Source organism: Mustelus asterias, unplaced genomic scaffold (genome assembly GCF_964213995.1).
Source record: "Mustelus asterias unplaced genomic scaffold, sMusAst1.hap1.1 HAP1_SCAFFOLD_2935, whole genome shotgun sequence".
NCBI lineage: Eukaryota > Metazoa > Chordata > Chondrichthyes > Carcharhiniformes > Triakidae > Mustelus > Mustelus asterias.
In genome coordinates this window covers 8533-19750 of record NW_027592880.1, presented here as the reverse complement: position 1 = coordinate 19750, position 11218 = coordinate 8533, and the positions used below count along the sequence as shown (strand labels likewise).

Genomic DNA, 11218 nt, shown 5'->3' with positions numbered 1-11218 from the left:
TAAGGGATGTGTGGACTGTACCAACTCCCAGAGTAGGGGGTCTTTGGACTGAACCAACTCCAGAGTAAGGAGTCTTCGGACCGCACCAACTCCAGAGTAAGGGGTCTTTGGGTTGAACCAACTCCAGAGTGGGCAGTCATTGGAATGTACCAACTCCAGAGTAAGGGGTCTTTGGAATGTACCAACTCCCAGAGTAAGGGGTTGAACCAATTCCAGAGTGGGGGGGAGGACGGGGGTCCTCGGTTTGAGCAAATGACTGATTGAGGAGGAATCTTCCCTCTGCTCTGACGAACAGGGATCTTCACGAGCTCCTGCAGCATCGATGTGCGCTGGTTTCCTTTCGACGTGCAGAAGTGCAAGCTGAAGTTTGGTTCCTGGACCTACGACGGCTGGCTCCTGGACCTCCGAATGGAGGTCGCTGACATCTCGGAATTCATCCCCAACGGAGAGTGGGATCTAATCGGTAAGTGTCGGAGGGTGGGGGAGGGTCTGTGTCAAAACTGAACACACGGCGGCCCCGGCGCACTCAGAATTTACGTAGCACCCTAAACACTTGTTGTACGGACAAATTGTCCTCTGAACAAGGCAGATAAAATTGTTACTGAGCGTAATTTTCCATATAGTTTTCTACAAGCCCTTACCCCGCATGATAGTCTGACTAATGTCTTGTTGAGACTTCAGAGAATGCGAACATTTCGGAGGGTTTCTCAGTCTGTGAGAGAGGGTTCTGTAAACGAAACCTGTCTTTCTAGTGCTCCTGTTTTCATAGCTATCACTGCTATTACAAAGAACACAGAACAGTCCAGCACAGGAACAGGCCCTTCGGCCCCTCCAAGCCTGTGCCGATCATGATGCCTGAACTAAAACCGTACGCACTTACAGACCCCGTATCCTCCCATTCCCATCCTATTCATGTATCCGTCTAGTTGCCCCTTAAATGCCGCTATCGTACCTGCTCCCACCCCCTCCCCGGGCAGCGCGTTCCAGACATTCACCACCCTCTGTGTAAAAAAACTTACCTCGCACATCTCCTCTAAACTTTTCCCCACGCACCTTAAACCTGTGTCCCCGAGTACTTGACTCTTCCACCCTGGGGAAAGAGCTTCTGACTATCCACTCTGTCCGTCCCCTCATAATCTTGTAAACCTCTATCAGGTCACCCCCTCAACCTCCGCCGTTCCAGTGAGAACAAACCGAGTTTCTCCAACCTCTCCTCATAGCGAACACCCTCCAGACCAGGCAACACCCTGGTAAACCTCCTCTGTACCCTCTCCAAACCCCCACATCCTTCTGGTAGTGTGGCGACCAGAATTGAACACAATATTCTAAATGAGGCCTAACTAAGGTTCTGTACAGCTGCCAATTTTTAAACTCAATGCCCCGGCCGATGAAGGCAAGCATGCCGTATGTCTTCTTGACTACCTTCTCTACCTGCATTGCCACTTTCAGTGATCGATGGACGTGTACACCCAGATTCCTCTGCCTGTCAATACTCCTAAGGGTTCAACCATTTACTGTATAATTCCTACATGCATTGGACCTTCCAAAATGCATTAACTCAGTTTTATAAAGTTTGTTTGTTAGTGTCACAAGTTGGTTTACATTAACACCGCAGTGAAGTTACTGTGCAATTCCCCCTAGTCGCCACACTCCGGCACCTGTTCAGGTAACACTGAGGGAGAAGTTAGCACGGCCAATCCACCCTACCTACACACCTTTGGACACTAAGGGGCAATTTAGCATGGCCAATCCACCTAACCTGCACATCTTTGCACCTAGTTATATAATTTTTTGAGACTGACTAAATTATTATTATTTTTTGGGTAATGAATGATCCTTGTATTTATTTGAACAGCATTCCAGGAATATCTTACTGCAATCAGGATGTTACTTGTTTAGTTAGAGTTCCCGGTCGGTTAAATAAATAACTTGTTAATTGTTCACTTAAAGCGAGTGTTAATGAACCTCTAAACGTGAATGAAGAACAGTTCACACCTTCCCAAACACTTTGAACAGATTACAAAGCGAGGGATTCCTCTTTGGGGGATTTGCCGTGGCTTCTCAGAAGGAGATTAACCTCCGCAGCGTAACATCCGATTCCCTTGGCTGGCGGGACGGAAAAATTCCCCCCTTTGAGGCAGAGGGAGAGAAATTCTTGATGAACGAAGGGGGGGGGGTGAAAGTTTATTGGGGGAGTCAGCTGGGAATGAGGTCACAATCAGGTCGTATTGAAGGGGTTAGCAGGATTAGGGCAGGGCTGAGTGGCCTTGTTCTTGGCTCCGATTCCCAATGATCTGATACGTCAAGGGGGTGGAAGTGGATACCCATTCCGGCTGGAGTGACGTCCGATTGAGAATCCATCTGGAATTTCATCCTTACATAGAAGATAGGAGCAGGAGGAGGCCGTTCGGCCCTTCGAACCTGCTCCCCCATTCATCACCATCATGGCTGATCATCCAACTCAAGAGCCTAATCCTGCTTCCTCCCCATAACCTTTGATCCCGTTCGCCCCCAAGTGCTATATCCAGCCGCCTCTTCAATACATTCAATGTTTTGGCATCAACTACTTCCTGTGGGAATGAATTCCACAGGCTCACCACTCTTTGGGTGAAGAAATGTCTCCTCACCTCCGTCCTAAATGGTCTCCCCCGAATCCTCAGACTGTGGCCCCCTGGTTCTGGACTCCCCCCACCATCGGGAACATCCTCCCTGCATCTACCCTGTCCAGTCCTGTTAGAATTTTATAAGTCTCTATGAGATTCTCCCTCATTTGTCTGAACTCCAGTGAAAACAATCCTAACCTCGTCAATCTCTCCTCGTACATCAGCCCCGCCATCCCCGGAATCAGCCGGGTAAACCTTCGCTGCACTCCCTCGAAAGCAAGAACATCCTTCCTCAGAAAAGGAGGCCAAAACTGCCCACAATACTCTAGGTGTGACCTCACCAAGGCCCTGTGTAATTGCAACAACACATCCCTGCTCCTGTACTCGAAACCTCTCGCAATGAAGGCCAACATACCATTTGCCTTCTTTAACGCCTGCTGCACCTGCATGCTTACCTTCAGGAACTGGGAGATGAGGAGGAATTTCTTCAGCCAGAGAGTGGTGAATCTGTGGAACTCTTTGCCGCAGAAGGCTGTGGAGGCCAGGTCATTGAGTGTCTTTAAGACAGAGATGGATAAGTTCTTGATTAATAAGGGGATCAGGGGTTATGGGGAAAAGGCAGGAGAATGGGGATGAGAAAAATATCAGCCATGATTGAATGATGGAGCAGACTCGATGGAAGGATGTGCCGGGCCTTGGAAAGGGTCCAGAGGAGGTTCACAAGAATGATCCCTGGAATGAAGAGCTTGTCGGATGAGGAACGGTTGAGGACTCTGGGTCTGTCGTTGGAGTTTAGAAGGATGAAGGGGGATCTTATTGGAACTTACAGGACACTGCGAGGCCTGGATAGAGTGGAAGTGGAGAGGATGTTTCCAGTAGTAGGAAAAACTAGAATCAGAGGGCACAACCTCAGGCTAAAGGGATGATCCTTTAAAACAGAGATGAGGAGGAATTTCTTCAGTGGTGAATCTGTGGAACTCTTGGCCGCAGAAGGCTGTGGAGGCCGGGTCATTGAGTGTCTTTAAGACAGAGATAGATGGGTTCTTGATTAATAAGGGGATCAGGGGTTATGGGGAAAAGGCAGGAGAATGGGGATGAGAAAAATATCAGCTATGATTGAATGATGGAGCAGACTCGATGGGCCGAGTGGCCTGATTCTGCTCCTATTTCTTATGATGCACCCAGGTCTCGCCGCACACTCCCCTCTCCCAATTTACAGCATTCGGGAAGTAATCTGCCGCCTTGTCTTGGCTTCCAAAGTGAATAACCTCACACTTATCTTGACCCTTGCTCTGCCCCTCCTGTGTTCTGATGTCGACGTCTTTGCGTCCAGGTGTCTCAGGGCAGAGGAACGTCATCTACTACGAGTGCTGCCAGGCCCCGTACCCGGATGTGACCTTCTACATCACAATTCGTCGACGCACTCTCTACTATGCCCTCAACCTGCTCATCCCCTGCGTCCTACTGTCCTGCATGGCGTTACTCGTTTTTGTCCTGCCTGCTGAATCCGGGGAGAAAATCTCGCTGGGTGAGTCCCATTCCCGTAATTCTCGGGATTTCGACTCCAGAAATCTGACTTTTGATTTGATTTGATTTGATTTATTATTGTCACATGTATTGGGATACAGTGAAAAGTATTGTTTCTTGCGCTCTACACAGACAAAGCATACCGTTCATAGAGAAGGAAAGGAGAATGTAGTGTTACAGTCATAGCTAGGGTGTAGCGAAAGATCAACTTAACACTTGATTTATTATTGTCACATGTATTGGGAGACAGTGAAAAGTATTGTTTCTTGCGCACTGTACGGACAAAGCATACCGTTCATAGAGAAGGAAAGGAGAGAGTGCAGAGTGTAGTGTTATAGTCACAGCTCGGGTGCAGAGAAAGATCAACTTAATGCGAGGTAGGTCCATTCAAAAGTCTGACAGCAGCAGGGAAGAAGCTGTTCTTGAGTCGGTCGGTACGTGACCTCAGACTTTTGTATCTTTTTCCCAATGGAAGAAGGTGGAAGAGAGAATGTCCGGGGTGCGTGGGGGGTCCTTGATTACGCCGGCTGCTTTTCCCAAGGCAGCGGGAAGTGTAGACAGAGTCAATGGATGGGAGGCTGGTTTGCGTGATGGATTGGACTACATTCACGAGCTTTGTAGTTCCTTGCGGTCTTGGGCAGAGCAGGAGCCCATACCAAGCTGTGATACACCCAGAAAGAATGCTTTCTATGGGGCATCTGTAAAAGTTGGTGAGAGTCGTAGCGGACATGCCGAATTTCCTTAGTCTTCTGAGAAAGTAGAGGCGTTGGTGGGGCTTTCTTAACTATAGTGTCGGCATGGGGGGGACCAGGACAGGTTGTTGGTGATCTGGACACCTAAAAACTTGAAGCTCTCGACCCTTTCTACTTTGTCCCCGTTGATGTAGACAGGGGCATGTTCTCCTTTACGCTTCCTGAAGTCGATGACAATCTCCTTTGTTTTGTTGACATTGAGGGAGAGATTATTGGGATGACTATGAGGTATACACGGTATTAATTGGTGTTGTTGCCCCGTTTCCCCGTGTGAGTGGTGGGAGGGGAGAATGGGGAGGGACAAGTGTGTGTGGTTGCTGAGTTGTGTGTTAGGATGGCGCGATGTGATATGGATTTGATTTGGTTTGATTTGACTGAATCTCTCTCCCTCATCATCAAACCGCCTTCCCCCCCTCAACTCACTCAGCCCTTGCTCACCAATAATAAAGAACAAAGAGAATTACAGCACAGGAACAGGCCCTTCGGCCCTCCAAGCCTCACCGACCAGGCTGCCCCCCTGAACTAAAACCCCCTACCCTTCCGGGGACCATATCCCTCTATTCCCATCCTATTCATGTATTTGTCAAGACGCCCCTTAAAACTCACTATCGTATCCGCTTCCACTCCTTCCCCTGGCAGCGAGTTCCAGGCACCCGCCACCCTCTGTGTAAAAAATCTGCCTCGTACATCTCCTTTAAACCTTGCCCCTCGCACCTTAAACCTGTGCCCCCTAGTAATTGACTCTTCCACCCTGGGAAAAAGCTTCTGACTATCCACTCTGCCTCTCATAATCTTGTAGACTTCTATCAGGTCTCCCCTCAACCTCCGTCGTTCCAGTGAGAACAAACCAAGTTTCTCCAACCTCTCCTCATAGCTGATGCCCTCCATACCAGGCAACATCCTGGTAAATCTTTTCTGCACCCTCTCCAAAGCCTCCACATCCTTCTGGTAGTATGGCGACCAGAATTGAACACTATATTCCAAGTGCGGCCAAACTAAGGTTCTATAAAGCGTCAACATGACTTGCCAATTTTTAAACTCAATGCCCCGGCCGATGAAGGCAAGCATGCCGTATGCCTTCTTGACTACCTTCTCCACCTGCGTTGCCACTTTCAGTGACCTGTGTACCTGTACACCCAGATCCCTCTGCCTATCAATACTCTTATGGGTTCTGCCATTTACTGTATATTTCCCATCTGAAATAGACCTTCCAAAATGCATCACATGGTTTATAAAATTCTCAATCCCTCCTACACTCCAAGGGTGAGGGGGAGATCTTATAGAAACAGATAAGATTATGAAGGGAATAGATAAGATAGAAGCAGGGAGGTTGTTTCCACTGGCGGGTGAAACTAGAACTCGGGGGCATGGCCTCAAAATAAGGGGGAGCAGATTTGGGACTGAGCTGAGGAGGAACTTCTTCACACAAAGGGTTGTGAATCTGTGGAATTCCCTGCCCAGTTGAGGCTACCTCACTGAATGTTTTTAAGACAAGGATAGATAGATTTTTGAACAGTGAAGGAATTAAGGGGAGCAGGTGGGTAAGTGGAGCTGAGTCCACAAAAAGATCAGCCATGAACTTATTGAATGGCGGAGCAGGCTCGAGGGGCCAGATGGCCTACTCCTGCTCCTAGTTTTTAATGTTCCCCGTAACCTCCTCCAGCCCCTACACCCCCTCCCTATCTCTGTAACCCCCTCCAGCCCCTACACCCCCTCCCTATCTCTGTAACCCCCTCCAGCCCCTACACCCCCTCCCTATCTCTGTAACCTCCTCCAGCCCCTACACCCCCTCCCTATCTCTGTAACCTCCTCCAGCCCCTACACCCCCTCCCTATCTCTGTAACCTCCTCCAGCCCCTACACCCCCTCCCTATCTCTGTAACCTCCTCCAGCCCCCTACACCTCCTCCCTATCTCTGTAACATCCTCCAGTCCCTACGCCCCCTCCCTATCTCTGTAACCTCCTCCTCTCTCTCTGATTTTCTCTGTCTCTCTCTCGCTCTCTCTGTCTCTGTCTCTTTTTCTCTCCCTCTCTGTCTCTCTCTTTCTGTCTCTTTCTATCTCTCTCTCTCAGTCTCTTTCTCTCTCTCTCTTTGTCTCTCTCTGCCTCTATCTCTCTCTGTCTCTCTCTCTCTCTGTCTCTCTTCTCTCTCTCTCTCTCTCTCTCTCCCTGAATCTCTCTCTCTCTCTGTCTTGCTCTCTCTCTGTGTCTCTCTCTCCTTCAAGATGTGGAGATGTCGGCGTTGGACTGGGGTGGGGTACAGCACGAAGTCTCACAACACCAGGTTAAGGTCCAACAGGTTTATTTGGAATCACGAGCTTTCGGAGCGCCGCTCCTTCATCAGGTGAGCGGAGAGGTGGGTTTCACAAACACGGCGTATAGAGGCCAAGACACACTAATGGTTGGAATGCGAGTCTTTACAGGTAATCAAGTCTTTACAGGTACAGACAGTGTGAGTGGAGAGAGGGATAATCACAGGTTAAAGAATTGTCTCAAAGCCAGGACAGTTAGGATTTTGCAATCCCAGGCCCAATGGTGGGGTTTACACAGTGTGACATGAACTCAAGATCCCGGTTGAGGCCGTCCCCATGCGTGCGGAACTTGGGAATGACACTAACAAGATGTTAATGTCTTTAAATAATGTTCCTGATGCACGAGGACGGCTTGGTAACTGATTACCTGTAAAGACTCGCATTCCAACCATTATTGTGTCTCGGCCTATATGCGCCGTGTTTGTGAAACCGACCTCTCCGCTCACCTGATGAAGGAGCGGCGCTCCGAAAGCTCGTGATTCCAAATAAACCTGTTGGATCTTTATCCTGGTGTTGTGAGACTTCTTACTTTACAGGTACAGACAGTGCGAGCCAGAGAGAGGGATAATCACGGGGTGTGAATTATCTCAAAGCCACGACAGTTAGGATTTTGCAATCCCAGGCCAAACGGTGGGGTTTACACAGTGTGACATGAACCCAAGATCCCGGTTGGGGCCTTCCCCCAGGTGGCACGGGGGTTGAAGTCTAATTGGGGAATGGGTGTGGGGATGATTTGGGTGCTATATAAATGTTCGGAGTTGTTGGTTCTAACCGTGTGGCCTTTCTCGCTGCCCCCAGGTATCACGGTCTTACTCTCGCTGACTGTCTTCATGCTTTTGGTCGCTGAGATAATGCCCGCCACCTCTGACTCCATCCCGCTGATAGGTAGGCACGACCGGGCAGGGATGGTGCCCGCTTGTACGGAGCCGGGCCATCCCACAGGGGGCGTCAAAACCACCCGGGGACGCTGAAACCAAGACTCCTGATTGGACCATGAGCCGGTTGCGTCAACCCGAACCGTTGATTGGCCTCACCCCAACTGGGCCGGGATACCCAGGGAGAGGGGCATGCTGGGAACTCATCAATCCACCCCACTCCCACACCCGATTCGATCACCACCCCCCACCCCCGCAGCTCTTTAACCCCCCCAAACACGAGGGATTACAACAACGTGCGAACTCCGCACAGACAGTGACCCGAGCCGGGAATCAAATCCGGGTCCCTGGCGCTGTGAGGCTAACCCACCTCCTCTGAGACACGGCCAATCCCCCTAACCCACACATCTTTGGACACTAAGGGACAATTTAGCACGGCCAATCCCCCTAACCCACACATCTTTGGACACTAAGGGACAATTTAGCATGGCCAATCCCCCTAACCCGCACATCTTTGGACACTAAGGGACAATTTAGCATGGCCAATCCACCTAACCTGCACATCTTTGGACACTAAGGGGCAATTTAGCATGGCCAATCCACCTAACCTGCACATCTTTGGACACTAAGGGGCAATTTAGCTTGGCCAATCCCCCTAACCCTCAGGCGCCTGGGGAGAGGTGCGTTGATGTGTCAGTAATTATGTCTCTGCTCTCCGCAGGTCAGTATTTTGCCAGTATCATGGTGATGGTGGGGCTGTCCGTCATCGCCACCGTGTTTGTGTTACAGTATCATTATCACAACCCCAACGAGGGAACCTTACCCAAATGGGTAAGTACTCAAACTGCGGGCGGGTAGGGGGAGAATAATCCAGTGTGAGAGAGAGAAGGAGACAGAGAGGGAGAGACAGAGAGAGAGAGACAGAGAGAGAGAGAGAGACAGAGAGGGAGAGACAGAGAGGGAGAGACAGAGAGGGAGAGACAGAGAGGGAGAGAGACCGAGAAGGAGAGAGACCGAGAGAGAGAGAGACCGAGAGAGAGAGAGACCGAGAGAGAGAGAGACCGAGAGAGAGAGAGACCGAGAGAGAGAGAGACCGAGAGAGAGAGAGACCGAGAGAGAGAGAGACCGAGAGAGAGAGAGAGAGAGAGAGAGAGAGGGGGGGACAGAGAGAGAGGGAGAGACAGAGAGAGAGAGAGAGAGAGGGGGGGACAGAGAGAGAGGGAGACAGAGAGAGAGGGAGACAGAGAGAGAGGGAGACAGAGAGACAGAGACAGAGAGAGAGGGGGGGACAGAGAGAGAGGGAGACAGAGAGAGAGAGGGGGACAGAGAGAGAGGGGGGGACAGAGAGAGAGGGGGGACAGAGACAGAGGGAGACAGAGAGAGAGAGGGGGACAGAGAGAGAGGGGCGGACAGAGAGAGAGGGGGGGACAGAGAGAGAGGGAGACAGAGAGAGAGGGAGACAGAGAGAGAGAGGGGGGCAGAGAGAGAGAGGGGGGCAGAGAGAGAGGGAGACGGAGAGACAGAGAGAGAGACAGAGAGAGAGACAGAGAGAGAGACATTAGGTGGGGTTAAGTTACAGGCTCAGCTGTGAGCTGATTGAATGCTGGGGATAGGCTGGGATGGCTGATTGGCCTCCTGTTCCTCTGTACCAGGCTCAGGAGAGAGGGGCTGAATGGCCTCCTGTTCCTGTGTAATGGGCTGGAGAGGGGCTGAATGGCCTCCTCCTGTTCCCCTGTAACAGGCTGGAGAGGGGCTGAATGGCCTCCTGTTCCTGTGTAGCAGGCTTGAGGGGCTGAATGGCCTCCTGTTCCTGTGTAGCAGGCTGGAGAGGGGCTGAATGGCCTCCTGTTCCTGTGTAGCAGGCTGGATGGGCTGAATGGCCTCCTGTCCCTGTGTAGCAGGCTTGAGGGGCTGAATGGCCTCCTGTTCCTGTGTAGCAGGCTGGAGAGGGGCTGAATGGCCTCCTGTTCCTGTGTAGCAGGCTGGATGGGCTGAATGGCCTCCTGTCCCTGTGTAGCAGGCTTGAGGGGCTGAATGGCCTCCTGTTCATGTGTAACAGGCTGGAGGGGCTGAATGGCCTCCTGTTCCTGTGTAGCAGGCTGGAGAGGGGCTGAATGGCCTCCTGTTCCTGTGTAACAGGCTGGAGGGGCTGAATGGCCTTCTGTTCCTGTGTAACAGGCTGGAGGGGCTGAATGGCCTCCTGTTCCTGTGTAGCAGGCTCGAGGGGCTGAATGGCCTCCTGTTCCTGTGTAACAGGCTGGAGGGGCTGAATGGCCTCCTGTTCCTGTGTAGCAGGCTCGAGGGGCTGAATGGCCTCCTGTTCCTCGCCGATCTCAGTGTGCTGACGTGTCGTTTCCCCTCCGCAGGTTCGGATAGTCTTGCTGCAGTGGTGTGCCTGGTTCCTGCGGATGAAACGACCCGGAGCCCAGGCTCCAAGGCCGACCTGTCAACTAGGCCCGAGGCGGCGGAGCTCCGAGAGCGAACGGGTTTCCGCGGAGCAGCAGGCCCCTAACGGCAACCTGGTCTACCTGGGCTTCCGGGGCCTAGAGGACATTGGCAGCCCCTACCCCGGCCCCCGCAAGGCCGACATGGGCCTGGGTCCTGGCAGCTACCTGGCCGTCCCTAATGGGGGCCTGATGCCCCCTCGCTGGGCCTCGGAGGGCGATCCCCAGCTAGGCCGAATCCTGCAGGAGCTGGAGTACCTGTCCGGCCGCCTGCGAGGGCGGGATGACGAGGACTCGCTCTGTAATGAGTGGAGGTTCGCCGCTGCCGTCCTGGACAGGATGTGTCTGGTCACCTTCGCTGTTCTCAATATTGTCTCCACCATCTCCATCCTCATGTCTGCTCCCAACTTCGTAGAGGCCGTTTCCAAAGATTATCTGTGAGGACCTGGGGGTCCCCCACTCCCCGCTCCCCCTCTCACCCACCCCCCCTCTCTCACTCCGCTCCCCGTACCCCGCCTCATCCCCTCTCTCTGTCTCTCTCTCTCTCTCTCGGTCTCTCCCTCTCTTTCTATCTAACTCCATAACGGTCTCTCTCTCTCCCTCTCTCCATCCCTCTCTCTGTCTCTCTCTCTGTCTCTCTCTCTGTCTCTCTCTCTCTGTCTCTCTCTCTCTGTCTCTCTCTCTCTGTCTCTCTGTCTCTCTCTCC

At 51.9% G+C, this 11218-nt stretch overlaps 1 protein-coding gene across 1 annotated transcript; it reads left to right on the top strand.

The window, feature by feature from the left end:
- The first annotated feature begins 408 nt into the window (after positions 1-408).
- LOC144490142 (CHRNA7-FAM7A fusion protein-like) lies at positions 409-10953 on the top strand. Its single transcript, XM_078207950.1, has 5 exons — positions 409-463; positions 3937-4131; positions 7992-8078; positions 8790-8899; positions 10435-10953. Exons 1-5 carry the CDS (start codon positions 409-411, stop codon positions 10951-10953), a joined length of 966 nt encoding a protein of 321 aa, XP_078064076.1.
- The last annotated feature ends 265 nt before the right edge of the window (positions 10954-11218 follow it).